Source organism: Oncorhynchus nerka, linkage group LG7 (assembly GCF_034236695.1).
Source record: "Oncorhynchus nerka isolate Pitt River linkage group LG7, Oner_Uvic_2.0, whole genome shotgun sequence".
Lineage (NCBI taxonomy): Eukaryota > Metazoa > Chordata > Actinopteri > Salmoniformes > Salmonidae > Oncorhynchus > Oncorhynchus nerka.
Genome location: NC_088402.1, coordinates 47,677,859 through 47,694,907, shown reverse-complemented (window position 1 = coordinate 47,694,907; position 17,049 = coordinate 47,677,859). Strand labels below are relative to the sequence as shown.

The window sequence follows — 17,049 nt, the reverse complement described above, 5'->3', positions numbered from 1 at the left end:
AGGGACATTATTTATTAAATATCATAGTGCTACAGTCAAATAGGTACTGAACAAAAATATAAATGCAACATGCAACAATTTCAAAGAATTTACTGAGTTACAGTTCATTGAAGGAAATTAGTAAAATTAAATAAATTAATTAGGCCCTAATCTATGTATTTAACATGACTGGGCAGGGGCACAGCCATGGGTGGGGCGGGAGGGTATAGGCCCACCCACTTAGGAGCCAGGTCCACCCACTGGGAAGCCAGGCCCAGCAAATCATAATGAGTTTTTCACAACAAAAGGGCGTTAATCACAACCAGAAATACTCAGCAGCTTTTTGTTCAGTATACATTTTCATTGTTAGGTTAGATTACTCGTTGGATATTACTACATTGTCGGAACTAGAAGCACACGCATTTCGCTACACTCACATTGACATCTGCTAACCATGTGACAAATAAAATGTGATTTTGATTTGGTCACCATAGGCTATGTCTTTTGGAAAATATGTTTATTATAGGCTCCCGAGTGGTGCAGCAGTCTAAGGCACTGCATCTCAGTGCTAGAGGTGTCACTACAGACGCTGGTTTGATTCCAGGCTGTATCATAACCAGCCGTGTTTAGGAGTCCCATAGGGCGGTGCACAATTAGCCCAGTGTTGTCTGGATTTGGCTGTCATTGTAAATGTTTGTTCTTAACTGACTTGCCTAATTTAAAAAAAATATGGCCAATCATATATACATTACAGTAATTTTACACTTATAAAATAGTAATGTTGTAATGTAGGCCAAATGTAATAACTGTAATTTTATCATGGCGCTTAATACCATAATAATAAGTCAGGCTGTCAAAAAGTGGAGGTGGGCTGAATTTTCACTGGAGGACCATTTAAAAATCAGACTTTTCTGGAGAAAAGATATTTAGGAATTAAAATATTTAACGTCAGGAACGGTTTCCACGATGCAGTGAAAGGGTTGTGTCAGTTGGACAAACCTGGGGAAAAAAGCAATGTCCATAATATAGTGCACTTTCCCCAATAAAGTGTTAATGGAGGTTAAGAAGGGAACCCAATAATTGATCACATCTGTACAGAAATATGGGTTAATTCTTTAATCTTTACAAAAAAATAGCATGAGAGATATTAAATAGATCTAGATTATTGAGTAACAAAGGAGAGACATCAACATCAAGCACAAAATAATGTTTATTTCTCTTTAAACATGTACAGTCTGTGATGAGTGCGCTGACTGGGTTGGTAAGGTAATCTGGTGATACATAGCAGGCAGAAGCAATCCGACACAGAGCTTTAGTGCAAGCCTTCCACAATTACAGGCATATTCAATGAGGCAATGTTACTCAGAACTGATAGAAATGCAATGATCAGAACATGCATTATTCTCTATTCCTCAGAGAACCACATCTGCTCTATACGATCAGTTTCTATGGATCTGCTCACTAAGTGTAACAGACAGGGAGGTGTAGCAGTAATGTCAGATACAACGAGTAACAGAGAACAGAAATCTCTTACTACTGCAAGTATTTCACCAAAGCAGACAACTCTGCATTATATCCTATAAAAAGTCCAATTCAAACCGAATTGATGGAATAATATACACCGACGTGAAATCCCAAAACAGTTAAACAAAATATATTAATGACAGGAAAACTGTACAATTCACAGCTTGGCAGGACTGGGGTGCTTGCAACCTTTCACTGGTGTGGTGGTGGCTGTGACATTTCTAAATGGCTGTATAGTAATGATAATCACGGCTGTATGGAAAATAACAGACATGCTCTTCAGTGGTCAGGAGGATAAGGGGCGGGAAGGTTAACCTCATTATGTATAGGTGTGTTGGAACTGATATTATAGGCTATAGTTAAAGCACTGGGCATGTTGTGCAAATCAAGTATCCATCTGGAGTTTACATGCTTAATTCTGAACAGAGAAATCAAACACTCAAAACAATACAGAAAAGCAAGGCTATCATCAATAACCACCTAGGAAATGATACATCATTTATTCATTTCAACAAGGCAATATAATAACACTGCTTGACATGAACATAATCTCATTGAGAAAACAACTCACCCTCTGACAAAGGTTTTATTACTGGAGGGACTCCACTGTATCATCATGTGTGCAGATAAAACACACATCAACTTCCCTTTCATACTTACAGTGGATCCACCTCAGACACACTAGCAGCATCAAAATCAAGCTTAGAAACATAAAACAATGGCAATAATTTAGACAAGTAAATAATAACTGGTGATTGCACTAAAGAAATCCCATAATGTGCCTAATAAAAGGAGAACCATGTTCTTGCCCCAACAGAAAATATTTAGCAGTTGTAACTGCTGTTATCATTTTCAATGTGATTTGTAACTTAGGTTCAACTAAACGGCAACAAAAGAAACTAGCTCCTGTTGCAGGTTCCTGGGTAAGGCTTGTGGGAAGGCCGCTACGAAAGCTAGGTGGATAGGTGAAATTGCACTAAGTCTTGCTCGGCAAACCTGCCTCTGCTACATTCTGAGCTGGACACTACGGGTTCCCCTCATTCTATAAATATAGAATGAAAATTAAATTGGTCCACCCACTGGGGAACGCTAATTCTAAGAATTCTAACTATGCCTAGGACACTACCCACTGCCCAATGAGAGAGCTTTGACTTTTAAAAATTGTACATCAACTGTCTGTTCCCACAGGGCAACTGTACATTTCACCTCTATGGCGTTCTAAATGTCACAGGGGTGGGGAGTAACAAAGATTAAAAACATGATTTTATTACTTGAATAAAAGCATATACTGTGTTAATAGTGCAGTGCTACAAGGGCATTCAATTGTAAACCAAGAAAAAAATAAAAATAAGACACAAAGCCACCGCAAAATAAAATCTCTTGGTTGCGGAAAGAAAATGCGGACAGAAAAATCAATGTTCAAGGCACTACACTCCTTCAGAGAACTTCACTTTAAAATACAGGTCTCCTGCCCTATCATCTTAAACCATTGAATTTTGATTTCTAATGTAGTGTTTTAAGGTTGACAAAACATTAGTAAACAATAAAAATCTATCTGAAAACATGACTACTTATCGTTTATGACGGATTTGGTGAAAACATCACATTTGTGACCGCTGATATTATAAAGTATGGCTGTGAGTTTAGACAAGACCAAAGCTAAAAGCAGTAGGTACTCAGACACACACAGAACATTTATACTGTACACACGTATACATACACACAGGAAAACTCCCGGTGCTGTATAAAGTATATTGACACGCACACTGGATATTTACAAGCTCACAGGCTATTTACACGTGTGTTGCTCTTTAATAAAGCATCAAACCACAATCTAAGAGTGGAGCAGGATTATCCTGCATATAGAAACACTGGAGGGGGTGAGTAGTACAGTCAAGTAGGGACCAGATGCTCCAACACATAAGAGTCGTTCCATGTCATTTCAGCAAGCCATGACACCTACCATCCCAGATTGTTCTGAAATATGTTCTATAGTTAGAAACCGATAAGATTAGCATACCCGCAACACTATTTTGTTAATAAAAAATTATCTCTGAGAAATTAAGCAAATTAGCCCTTTTTAAATTGATAGGATTCACGTAATATTCAATACATATAGTACCCAACATCCGATTTGGACCAAACTTCTACCTATCATTGAGTAAGACATGAGGAATCCAATAACATGGTCACCCACAGACCCCCCCACACCAATCTCACCCCAACAAGTAAACACTATCAGTTCTCTATGTCTGACAAGTAGTATGGAGCTGCGGCTTGGATTATTATTGCTTCTTCATCCCATGTAATGTATTCCTTGTGAATCTGTTCAGAGAAATTAGCCATTGAAGTAGCTTGTATTACTTACCACAAATTGTGAAAGTACCAGCATTTTCCCACTAGATGCCGCTGTTCCTGCTACTGCCATACCCTTTATCAATTTTGCTGGTTTCTCGTGTTTATTAAATGGATCACAACATTTTCTTTTGCAACTTTGGGTAGAACAAAAACAGCTCATGATGAAAATAGATTGTGTGGTCATCCTTCAAGCCAGTCCTCCATGAAAGCAATTCAGTTTGTCCTTCTCTTAGAAACCTAATGCTTCAACCTATAACTCTTCTTGAATAGTCCAACAAATGGCAGCCCCCTGAGAGGCCTGTCCTTATGGTGCAATATGAAGACTTTTCCTACAAGCCCAACACTTGAGAAACTGTCTGGTGATGCAAATGTGACAATCCTAATAAAATATTAAACCATTGCACTTGTATCTTAAAAAATAATACTTTTAGAAAACATCTCTATGTAGTGTGATAAGTGACATTTACCATTACAACCCAACACCATACAATTGCAAAACACTATGTTTAGGACTTTCACCATTAAAGACCATTCGAGACCATGACATTGAAACCATTAGAACCGCTGTAGCCTAATGATTTGCTTGTTCAACCGGAATGACTTAACTAATCTTAAACGTTTTTTTAACGGAATAAACCACACAGAGGGGCTGTTTCCTGGACACAGATTAAGAGAAGGACAAACAATTACATTAATGGAGGACTTTGCTTGAATTGTGAGGATTTCCATACAATTTATTTTCATCATGAGCAAAAGCTATTGGTTTTCTACAAAAAGTTACAAAGAAAATGTTGTGATCCATTTAATAAAAGACAAGAGACCAGCAAAATTGATTAAAGGGTGTGGCAGTAGCAGAAACAGTGGCATCTAGTGGGAAAAACAGAGTACTTTCACACTAAATCGATGGTAAATGGGGCGGCAGGTAACCTAGTGGTTATATAGCGTTGGGCCAGTAACCGAAAGGATCCCCGAGCTGACGAGGTAAAAATCTGTTGGTCTGAACAAGGCAGTTAACCCACTGTTCCCCAGTAGGCCGTCAATGTAAATAAGATTTTGTTCTTAACTGACTTGCCTCATTAAGTAAAGGTTAAATGTAAAAAAAAAGGAATATAAAATTCAAATAATGCAAGAGACTTCAAAAGGCTAATTTCTGTGAAAAGGGGAAAAAAGATTCACATGGGTCCGTGGGTGGCTTTTGGTCATTTTATTGTATACCACGTCTTACTAATTCTCATGAAGAATTATGGTCCAAATCGGATGTTAGGTACTATTTTTATTGAAGATTATATGAATCATATACATTTAAAATGGCACATTTTTGTGCAATTAGCTTAATTTCTCAGAGATCAAATTATATCTCAAAAAACATTTTCAGGAATGCTAATATCAGGTTTCTAACTACAGAAAATATTTCAGCACAATCAGATGGTGGGTGTCGAAATCATCTTTCTTGTGCTTTGAGGTGGAATGACCCATAAGCCATTTGTTGGGGCATTTAATTGTGTGGGCCCTACTTTACTCTATTTTTCAGCCCATCACTCTATTAAAAGTTTTTAAGAGTTTGATTTCGTTACAATTGTAACCCTGGAGTGAGAACCAGGGGGGACAGAGTGGAGTTAGGATAGCAACACAGGATTAGTTAAAACGTGTTAGTCAGGCAGTCCTGATGTGAGTGTGCTGGGATAGAGGGGAACATCTGGGGGCAGTCTGTTGAACATCAGGGGCGATGGGGTAAGATAGGGGTTTAGTGGGTGCAGGGAGGTGCTAGTTGTCACTTTAGGTAATCCTGGTGTTGGGGACGTTCTCAGGGCTGTGCAGGGTCAGGGGGTAGGCCTGCACCCCTGGGTTGGCCATGGTGAGGTAGGGCATCCCTCCCGCTGCCCCCATCATCCCCACAGGGCTGGGCATACCAGACCACTGCTGGGGGTATAGGGGGCCGGGCACCACCCCTCCGTAGGGGCCTGCTGGTACCATGTACCCGGGCTGGAGCATGGCAGAGGGGTTGGAGCTCAGGGCAGTGGGCATGGCTGGGCCTAAAGCAGCTGTCAGCGGGCACGACAAAGGCAGCTGGAACTTATTTGGAGGGATGGGACATCTCACCTGGAAGAACCAGAGGGGATGTTTAACATTACACGGACTTCTGTCAACTGATTTTCACATGATCAGGTAAAGAGAGCGAGAAGGGATGCAACTCCCAAAAGTGTTTCAGACTGGTGATAGTCTTTAGACTTTTGATGTGTTTCTCTGTGCCAGTTACCTCCTGCGTGGCTCCTCCCAGGGGCGCGGCTAGACCCTCCAGGTCCTGCATGCGTCTCTGCTGTTTTATCTGGTTCAGAGAGGGCCGCGGCTGTGTGGCCGCCAGCGTCTCCTTCGTCCAATCATCTACCAGCTTGTGCAGGTCGTCCGTGAAAGTACCTGGTTTCTTGTTGTTGCTGTTGTTTGTCTGGGCCTGAGCTAGCACTGTCATTGGTTGAGGAGATGGCAAAGGATTGGGGACAGCTTCTGGCTGTTGCTGATTGGATGCCGTCTGAGTCGCACTGGCGCCGTGAGAAGACCCTAGAACACAGAAAGATTTGTAAACTCTGCCCAGTTAAACCCTTCCGATGGAATCGATTGGCTGCGGTTAGGCCTTTCACAGTTATCTATGGCACTTCAACCACCATCAGCCTCTATAGAGCCTGCATATTTATTCAAATATAAAACAGATCAACTAAAAGTGGACCTTAAAATGTCACTTTGAGTGGTAATTGTTTTGTGGAGAAAGATCAGCTGACAAAAATGTGTATTTGACATGTGATCTCATTCAACTGGTCAGCAAATGTGTAGGTTCTCAAACCTAGCAGCCAAAGGATTACAGCATGGTTGAATCACAACAACCCAACCAACCAACCCCCTTCCACCACCACAGTAAGACAAACAGAAACCATTAATGCTAATACAAACAACCACACGTCACATTATTCAGCACTCAGACATTTAGGACAAACACCGCCATGCACTACCAAAAAAACCTAATAAAATAAATTAATGAAGGTGACACTCCTCGTGCAACAGAGCCCAAACAACACCTATCCAACAACACCTGGCATGTTTTTTTCAGACTGCCAAACTCAACACGTGAATATAAACCAAGGCTGCTCATGCCAACAGAGAGAAAAAGAGAGCGAAGTAGACAGAGAAAGAAGAAAGTAAATAAGATAGTTACTACTACTGCGCTCTTTGCCTAGACATAGTCGTTTCAGTGTGGACCCTATAAGAAGGTAAAACAGCACAGACAGAAACAGTTAGGCCGGGACACACTGCAGGTCTGTGGACAAGCTGCTGAAAAGCCACACACAGCTATCAAATCAGTTAGGGAGAGAGACCAGAGGAAAAAAGGAGAGGAGGAGAAGGGGGTTTTAAAATCAGTGAGAAGTAATGGGAGTGGGGGAAAGACTCTTTTAAATTGTGCTGTCACTCCAAAAGAAAAGAAAATGTTTGAGGCCTAGAAAACAAAGAGAAGCCAAGGCCTTGGGTATGCTGGTCCACAGTCCAGTACAGGGGGTTTGGTGAAGACCACAGTAAGGTGGGGCATGTCAACACTGTCATAGGTCACTCAGACCTTCCTATTATATGGTCCTAGTAACCCTGTCATGTCCTATTTTCATGTCTAGAACGTTCCTTTAAAAACGTACTTGCAATAAGTAATTGTTTCAGTAATACTTTCAATACTTCAGGCTCCTTTTACTTCAGTTTGTACATGGTATGTTAAATGTTACAATGGATGGCAATATTGAAAGTAAGTTTTACTTTTTGCATATAATCCTTTTAAATGAGTAGACACACAAATTAGTGAATGATCCATGCTGTAAGTAGTAGAGTAACGAGATCCCTGAAGCTCATTTCTAAACATAGAACAGTTCAACTACCAGTAAGTACAAGAATACCTGTGAAACATAATAAAGGAACCCCAAAAATCTGAACCGAAGAGCACAGAGATACTATAGCCTGAGCACATCAGAGTCAGCGCATATCAAGACATGCAGGAGAAGGAGTAGACAGAAGTAGATCGTATTGATGATACAGCCTTTTTGCAGGAGCCAGTCTCCAACAGTGCCCCCCCCGTCTGCACCATGCACGTCCTCCCAGTCCAAACATGAGAGACTGAGAAAGAGGCACCTCTGCTCTACCACAGCAAGCCTCTATGGAACCTGGCGGGGCTATCAGGGGAGAGCTGGCTTTAGTCTTGGTATACAGAGGGGTTGTAGACTTGAGCTGAAGCGCCTCACAATTAAGGAAGTGAGTAAATTAAAACACACATAGGATACAAAAGCTTTGGCGGACAAACACACTCGCTCAGGTTTCGGGTCTAGCATAGCCAATCTTTGGAGAAGACGAGCTTTATGACATACACTATGCTTTTGGAATTTGTTTAAAGCCAGAAGCAGTGCACAAAGCGTTGGCATGGAGGGATGTCTAAACCCAGAACAACTTAGGGCTGAGGGGGAGAAAGCTACGAGGACATACAAAAAAGCTGACATATGCTTGTGTTGGGGGACACGGAGGGGGAGGAGGGGAGGATCCACTATCTAAAACACAAAAAAAACAGTCTGGTCGTTAGAAGTGAAATAAAGAAAAGAGAGAGGGATGAGATGAGTGAGAAAAGTAGAAAATAACAAATACAAACAGATGGACAGAGACACGGGTCCACTGAGGAATCTAGCACGTGGTTTGCTACTAGATTTATAGGTCACTCTCTCTGACGTTTGGTGGTATACCGTCCAGCCTGTAAAAATTAATATAAGAGGGAAGAAGAGAAGAAACAAAGAGAGAAATACTTCTGTAAAAGTGCACAGAGACTTGGGATGAGAACCCCCCCACCATTAACAGCCGCAGCACCAGTATAGGGTACAGTCACATGGGCTAAACCAACACCAGGAGACAGCCCTCACATTCACTAAATGGACAAGTTATCACTATGCACTGGTCTAAGATCAGGTTACTTTCCCGAATTCATCCTGACCTTCACCATGAGGACTGTTAAACTGATCTGTGACCAGTGCTTGAAGACAGCTTCCATTGACACCTCAGAAGTCATGCAGTATCGTGGCGGTATTTTGGAAGAAAAATGTGTGATGAGGGGCACCCCCTTTTATATGTTTGCCTAAAAACATGAGCTTTCGATAGACTGACAATCATGACTTTTTTTTCAATGTGCCAGTTTCCACATCCCCTTATGAGACTAATGAGACCTCCGGTTTAGACACAACTTTGAATATTAGAGAGTTTAGAATTCTACAGCAGATTAAGCTGAGTTGTTGGTTGTTCCTCAGTACAAATGGGTGTTTGGGTGTATTTGCATTTGGTATATTGCGTGAATCCTATGTGTGTGTTTGAAGCTTACTAAGCACCAAATGTGTGTGGTACTCCTCACTGTGGACGTGTACTGTGTGTACTTGTCCTACATGCATGTGCGTGCAGGTACCTTGCCCTGGGCCTACGTGTGTGGCCATGCCTCCACCGTAGATGTTGTCAGAAGAGAACGAGCCCTTGAGAGAGCAGGGCTGCTGGGTCTGGACAGGCTCTGGGGCCTTGCCGGGCTGAGTGCCACTGGTACTGCTGCTGCCACTGGAGCGGGCCGAGCCGTCAGACACAATGGAGCTCTTAGCTGGAGAGCCAGATGAGCTCGGTGCGCTCTCACCTTCAGAGAGAAATACTGGATAAGCCACAGAAGCAGCTTTAGGGTGAATTGGTGATTCATTTCTTGTTATTACCACATTTCCAATCCTCCCAATCTTCCTCACTCAGTTCCCCTTTCTCAGGACAGCTCACAAACCCCTTTCTCTCTTCCATTCCCTCCCTCTCTCACAGAGACATGTCACTCTTTTCCTCCTCACCCCACCTTTCACTCTATCCACCACACACCCCTCTACCCTCTTCTCACCACTCTGACACATTTCCCCTCACCGGTGGTGGTGGTGGTATTCAGGTTGTTTTTCAGCTGCTGCACCATGGGGTTGAGCAACTTGCCTGCCTTCAGCTTGTGTTTGCTGACCTTGCGTCTGCGGCCACTAGGGGGAGCAGCGTGCAACAGGCCTACACCAGGCGGCAGGGCTTTCCCCAGCTCTTTATACAGACGCTCTATCTCACTCCTCTGGAACGCCTGCAGCTCAGAGATCTCCTTCATGTGTCTGAGGAGAAAAAAGAGAGAGATTGAGAAAGGGAAAATCTGCATACTACAATGTATTCCATTTCTCTCTTTAACCGGGACAGGAACTGTCATTTATATTGTCTCGTACAATTTTAAAAGTTCACTAACTAACAGTGTTTAATGGGATACACACCTATCCAGGGCTATGAAGGTTACAATGGTTAATAGTTTGCTATATATCAATGGGTTGACTTAGACCCTTTGTGTGTGTACGACTATGAATGCATATGTGTATACATACTTCTCCCTCAGCCTCTGCAGCTCCTTCCTCATGTCCGCATCCTCAAACTCAGAGTCGTTGTCACTGCTGACGTATGATACATGGCCGGGTCCAGGCGGCAGGACGGTGTGGCCATTCGCTACCACGGATTGCCGGCTCGGCGAATCAGAGCTCTGCACACTGCTGCGGCCAGTGCGGCGCAGGAAGGCCACCGCCCTCTTCATGAGGTCACTTCCGCTGTGTTCCGGGAGGGCATGAGCCGGAGGCTTGTGGTGGGCAAGGGGAGGGGCTAAACTGCTGGTGTCCTCCTCCCCCGAGTCAGAGTCGAAGTGAAAGGAGTGGTTGGTGGCAGCGTCAGCAGTGTGGGCACGTGGGAGCAGGCTGGGGGTGGCGATGGGGCTAGAGGCGGTGGTGTCCTGGTCCAAGTCTGGAGGGGCTGAGTAGCGGTTACTACAGGGGGGTTTGGGGGCGTTTTCCGCACCCTCTTCAGCGGTCATCACTGAGAACCTACCCACGACCATACACCCCTGGTCTCGTGGGCTGCCCCCCTCGGCTGCGGCGCGAGAGCCCCCCGAACCACTGCGACTTCTGCCCTTCTCTAAACGACGGATGACGTCCGGAGGAGTGGGGATGATCTGGAGAAGGACATAGTGATCAAATAGAATCTGAATAAACTATATAAAATAAAAAAACTAGAGAGTAAACTGAATAATTCTCAATTAACTGATTTAATAGATCTAAATCTTGAGGACAAACAGTTACATAAAACGTGTTCACTTTAATCAAAGTCAAATGTAGTTTATTGAAGAGAGTTCGTATTCAGAATGTTTGTGTTTGTTTAAGTGAGAGGGATTAAAGTAGATGGTTACCTGAAAGCGGCTCTTGGAGACATAGGAACTGGAACTGCCCACAAAGTCTCTCCTGTTCAACAATCCTTAACAAAATACAATTCAAAGTCAACATTTAAAAAGTAGGAATCACTTTGGGGGTTTATCCTAAATAGTACAAATGAATACTACACAATACATAATATAGCATATAAAATTGTGTTTGTGATGTAATTTACCTGCAGAGTCACTCAGTGTACCCAAACTATCAGTACGCTCAGGAATCTGAGGCTGAAAATTAGAAATAAATATTGAATGAAAAAAACTTGTGAATCAGTCTAGCCATTATCCTTCTATTGACGCCTGCTTTGTCTAAACATATCGGCGCCCACACACACACACCACTCAACCCACATCAGAGATCAAACTGCCAGGGGTGCAGTGTATAATGGACTATCTGGCCAGCAACCCTGAGCTCTACTTCCTCTGCTAAATGCAGTATCAGTCACACTAAAGGCCAGTGATTACATTCAATCGCTGAATCAATATTACACCAAGGATTCACACAAACACACACCCCTCCATCAGATAAAACGCTGCTGCTGCCCCAATCCGAATATCTGGTGGACACAGACACACAGTGCATCTTTACCAGCACCGCTCCCTTCCTGGAGAGCCCCCCCCCAGAGGTGGTCTGGCAGTCAGAGACAGGGGGAGAGCTGATCCCCTCTGTGTTGGAGCCCTGTAGGTCGGAGGCGGTGCTGGAGGGAGCAGATTGGGCATACTCCTGGTACAGCAGGTTCCTCAGCTTCTCATCCAGAGTCTTGATGGTACGGTCCACAAACTCCACCCTGGGCGGGCCCTCTCCATCAGACTCCCCCAGGCCGCAACCACCTCCACTCCCAGACCCCCCAGGTCCATCCTGCTGCTGGGACGCCTGGTGGGCGGGACTCTGGGGCTGTGATGGTGTTCTGGCTCCACCTCCTCCACCCACCATGCTTGGCATTGCATAGGGCTGCTGCAGGACCACTGGCTGGTGGGAGTCCAGGGGAGGGGGCGGGTCTCCTGACAGGCTGGCCTCCTGATTGGGTAGACATGAGGAAGTGCCACTCACCCCTTTATGTCCCGCCCCATTCACATCCAGGGACACAGGTGGGACGATGGGGCAGCATGGGATGTCTGTTACCATGGAGATGCAGGGTTCGCTGCCTGAAAGAGAGTCGTGGCGGCCCATGGCAGCAGTCGTAGCACTGGTGCTGGAGGGTTTGGTTCCAGAGGCCTGGGGCTGCTGAACTCTGGCCTTGCCTACGTTGGTGTCCTGAGACTGGGCAGAGCTTTGAGGTGCAGAGGGGCCTGGAGTAGGGGGTGTGGTGGTCAGGGCAAGAACAGGAGTTGGGGCAGACACTGGCGGAGTAGTACTGCAACTGGACCTAGACAATGATGTGACAGGAGCCTCTGTAGGGGAGAGAGGTGAGAAGAGAAGCAGTTAAAGACTGGAGTCAAGGAGATGGATGTCCTGTTGGTGTGTTGCATCATCACTTGTCTTCCCCAATCAGAGCTCTGTCAGTTGGAGTGCAAAGCCTACCTTTCACCACAGCCACTGCAGCGCTTGCATTACATAACTGACCCTTACGCACACATACAACACACACATTAGCTCAGACACACACAGACACTAATACACAGCTTTATTCACCCACTCTGCTGTGTGCGTGTGTGTACGTACGTTTGATTGTGTGTACGTGTGTGTATGGATGGTGTGTGTGTGCACCCTTGGTTGTAGAGGTGTCTGATGAAGTCCTCTCTCTGTCTGGCGTGGGCGTCTCGGCCACGGGGCAGATGATGAACCAGCGCTTCCCGGTGTGGAGGACTGCCAAGGACACAGACAAAGAAAAACGCTCATAGATACAGATCTAGTAGCAACAGTAAGATAGCTCTATAGAGAAAGACAGACATGCACTCTATTGCAGATGATCTACACATAGTGTATATGAATTTGTGAGCATCTCTATCAAATTATGTTTAGAGGAAGAGAATGGGGGATATAGAGATTGATTGGGGGAGACGCAAATATAGGACTGAGGGACGATAGGACAGAGATGTAAAAGGAAAGAGCGATTGAGAGCTAGAGAGATATAACCCAGTCATCCTCTAATCCTCCTCTCCATCACTCCTGACCACATACAAATCTACTGAGGCAGGAAATTTGCTGTGTCTGAGGTTCACCAGAGTCACAGAGAGGCTGTAATGTACTATGTAATGTATCTGTAGTGGGTTGGAGAGAAGATTGTATATTAGGGGTCCTGCAAGACCATTTGTTCCAACTTATCTGTTACATGCATCATTAAAACTAATTTGAAGACCATGATTAGTTAATATTCTGTATCGATGTTACAGCTGGGCTAGAGCAAAAGCCTTCACCTTCACACCAGGAGGTAGCGAAGCCCTACCGTTCTGCTGGTACACAAGTTGTGGTGAATTAGGTGTAGCCGTCTTTGTACCCTAAAAAGGGAGAGAATTGTTAGAAATGGCTGGCACTCAAGAGTATAAATTGGAGACAATGAAGCTTGAAAGGGTTCTCTCAACAATGTCACTGTGTTGGCCCCGGCTGACAAATTAGGTTAGCCAAAAGTGTCCCATCAGCAACGACGTTTCTATCTTGGCAGTGGCTGTCCTGCTCACTAGAGGTTGACCGATTAATTAGGGCCGATTTCAAGTTTTCATAACAATCGGAAATCGGTATTTTTGGACACCGATTTGGCCGATAAAACCCCCCCCTTTTTTTTTTACACACACCTTTATTTAATCTTTATTTAACTTGGCAAGTCAGTTAAGAACACATTCTTATTTTCAATGATGGCCTAGGAACAGTGGGTTAACTGCCTCGTTCAGGGGCAGAACGACAGATTTTCACCTTGTCAGCTCGGGGGATATAATCTTGCAACCTTACAGTTAACTGGTCCAACGCTATAACCATCTGCCTCTCGTTGCACTACACAAGGAGACTTTATTTTATTTATTTATCCGTTATTTTACCAGGTAAGTTGACTGAGAACACGTTCTCATTTGCAGCAACGACCTGGGGAATAGTTACAGGTGAGAGGAGGGGGATGAATGAGCCAATTGTAAACTGGGGATTATTAGGTGACCGTGATGGTTTGAGAGCCAGATTGGGAATTTAGCCAGGACACCGGGGTTAACACCCCTACTCTTACGGATAGGGATCTTTAATGACCTCAGAGAGTCAGGACACCCGTTTAACGTCCCATCTGAAAGACGGCACCCTACACAGGGCAGTGTCAATCACTGCCCTGGGACATTGGGATATTTTTTAGACCAGAGGAAAGAGGGCCTCCTACTGGCCCTCCAACACCACTTCCAGCAGCATCTGGTCTCCCATCCAGGAACTGACCAGGACCAACCCTGCTTAGCTTCAGAAGCAAGCCAGCAGTGGTATGCAGGGTGGTATGCTGCTGGCAGACTGCCTTTTACGCGAATGCAGTAAGCCAAGGTAAGTTGCTAGCTAGCATTAAACTTGTCTTATAAAAATGGTTGATGATATTACTAGTTTATCTAGCGTGTCCTGCTTTGCACATAATCTGACTGCGCATACAAGTATCTGACTGAGCGGTGGTAGGCAGCATCAGGCTTGTGCGTTTTGCCAGCAGCTCTTCGTTGTGCATCAAGCATTGCGCTGTTTATGACTTCAAGCCTGTCAACTCCTGAGATTAGGCTGATGTAACCGATGTGAAATGGCTAGCTAGTTAGCGGGGTGCGCGCTAATAGCGTTTCAAACATCACTTGCTCTGAGACTTGGAGTGGTTGTTCCCCTTGCTCTGCATGGGTAACGCTGCTTCGAGGGTGGCTGTTGTCGTTGTGTTCCTGGTTGAAGCAAGGAGAGGGACGGAAGCTATACTGTTACACTGGCAATACTAAAGTGCCTATAAGAACATCCAATTGTCAAAGGTTAATGAAATACAAATGGTATAGAGGGAAATAGTCCTACAATAACTACAACCTAAAACTTCTTACCTGGGAATATTGAATACTCATGTTAAAAGGATCCCCCAGCTTTCATATTTTCTCATGTTCTGAGCAAGGAACTTAAACGTTAGCTTTCTTACATGGTACATATTATATTGCACTTTTACGTTCTTCTCCGACACTTTGTTTTTGCATTATTTAAACCAAATTGAACATGTTTCATTTATTTGATGCTAAATTGATTTTATTGATGTATTATATTAAGTTAAAATAAGTGTTCATTCAGTATTTTTGTAATTGTCATTATTACAAATAAATAACAAAAATCTAATAAAAAAAAAAAAATATTTAAAAAATCGTTCGATTAATCGGTATCGGCTTTTTTTGGTCCTCCAATAATCGGAACCGGTGTTGAAAAATCATAATCGGTCGACCTCTACTGCTCACTAAGTAATCTTGAGTGTTGGACAATGCATCTGAGACTGGCCACCTGCACCTCTCCCCGATAACTCTGTTACTTCAAAATCCCTCCATCCCTCCTCACCTCTCCCCCCAGTATGACTGCTCCGTGGCTCTGCTGGGGACTGCCCACGTGGTCAGAAATCCTTTCCCCCTCCGTGTCCTCACTCAGCATGTCCTCAGCCTTGTCCACAATATCCTTTAACTGCTCTATAAACATCTCCTTCTCCAGGAGCAGGATGAAGTCATTCTCCACCTAACAGACAAAAATAGACACCATCCATCAATGTCAAATCCCCTGAAAAATGTATAATAAACAGTCCCGTCTGGACTGTCCTTCGATAAAAATTGTGCTAGGCCTTGGCGCAGCGGTCTAAGGCACTGCATCGCAGTGCTAGAGGCGTCACTACAGACCCTGGTTCATTCCCGAGCTGTATCACAACTGGCGGTGATCGGGAGTCCCATAGGGCTGCGTACAATTGGCCCAGCGGGTTAGGGAAGGGATTGTCTGGGGGGCTTTACTTGGCTCATCGCGTTCTAGCGACTCCTTGTGGCGGGCCGGGCGCCTGTAGGTTGACCTCGGTTGTCAGGTGAACGCTGGCTTCCGGGGTAAGCGGGCGGGTGTTAAGAAGCGCGGCTTGGCTGATCATGTGTCGGAGGACGCATGACTCGACCTTCGCTTCCCGAGCCTGTTGGGGAGATGCATGGAGATGAGACAAGATGGAAATTGGGGAGAAAAAGGGGGTAAAATATATAAGAAATCAAATTGGGCTAGGCCTATGTGATGGTGTTTGACACCTGCCTATCCAAAGCACGGCCAGAGGCACCAGTTTTGGAGAAATATTTAGATTTTGGGGGAATGAAACAAAAAATGATTTGCAACTAAATGTGTAATCCACGTACAAAAAAGCATATCGGTCCAAAATTAACAGGGCTGAGGTTTTTAGTGAGAGAGGGGAGTTTTTGCTGCAGTGCAGTGAACAGAGTTTCAGTGCCCTGGAACATCAAAGAGCATCTCCCTCACTTAGAGCTAGGCATAGAGAGCACACACACCGAATTTAGGAGGCAGGCGGATAAAGGGTAACAGAGGTTTTCTGGGGTGTTTGTTGCTAAGTGTGCATCTGTGTAGGTGTTTAGAATTGTGATAGATATTCAAGATTTCCAAAGTTAGTGTGTGGGGGGGTTCCCTTGGTTGTGGAGGTTTTCACAAGTCTTTGACAAGTCTTTGGAGGTGTTTGAAGGGAAGAAAAATGTCCCCCACCCCTCCCATTAGTGGCATGGAAACTGCAGCTTGCTTCTGTGCTAGAGTAGGGTCTACAGTCGTGGCCAAAAGTTTTGAGAATGACACAAATATACATTTTCACAAAGTCTGCTGCCTCAGTTTGTATGATGGAAATTTGCATATACTCTAGAATGTTATGAAGAGTGATCAGATGAATTGCAATGTCCCTATTTGCCATGCAAATGAACTGAATCCCCAAAAACATTTCAACTGCATTTCAGCCCTG

At 44.3% G+C, this 17,049-nt stretch overlaps 1 protein-coding gene across 1 annotated transcript in view; it reads right to left on the bottom strand.

The window, feature by feature from the left end:
* Window positions 1-1,171: 1,171 nt before the first annotated feature.
* LOC115117932 (serine/threonine-protein kinase WNK2-like) overlaps window positions 1,172-17,049 on the bottom strand; it is a 131,570-nt gene continuing 115,692 nt past the window's right edge. Inside the window, 13 exon segments of the mRNA XM_065020562.1 lie at window positions 1,172-5,961; window positions 6,119-6,417; window positions 7,067-7,111; window positions 8,528-8,626; window positions 9,326-9,541; window positions 9,808-10,031; window positions 10,293-10,906; window positions 11,141-11,205; window positions 11,338-11,389; window positions 11,751-12,553; window positions 12,870-12,968; window positions 13,549-13,600; window positions 15,627-15,797. Of these exon segments, the coding sequence (XP_064876634.1) occupies window positions 5,638-5,961; window positions 6,119-6,417; window positions 7,067-7,111; window positions 8,528-8,626; window positions 9,326-9,541; window positions 9,808-10,031; window positions 10,293-10,906; window positions 11,141-11,205; window positions 11,338-11,389; window positions 11,751-12,553; window positions 12,870-12,968; window positions 13,549-13,600; window positions 15,627-15,797 (3,063 nt within the window). The 3' untranslated portion in view covers window positions 1,172-5,637.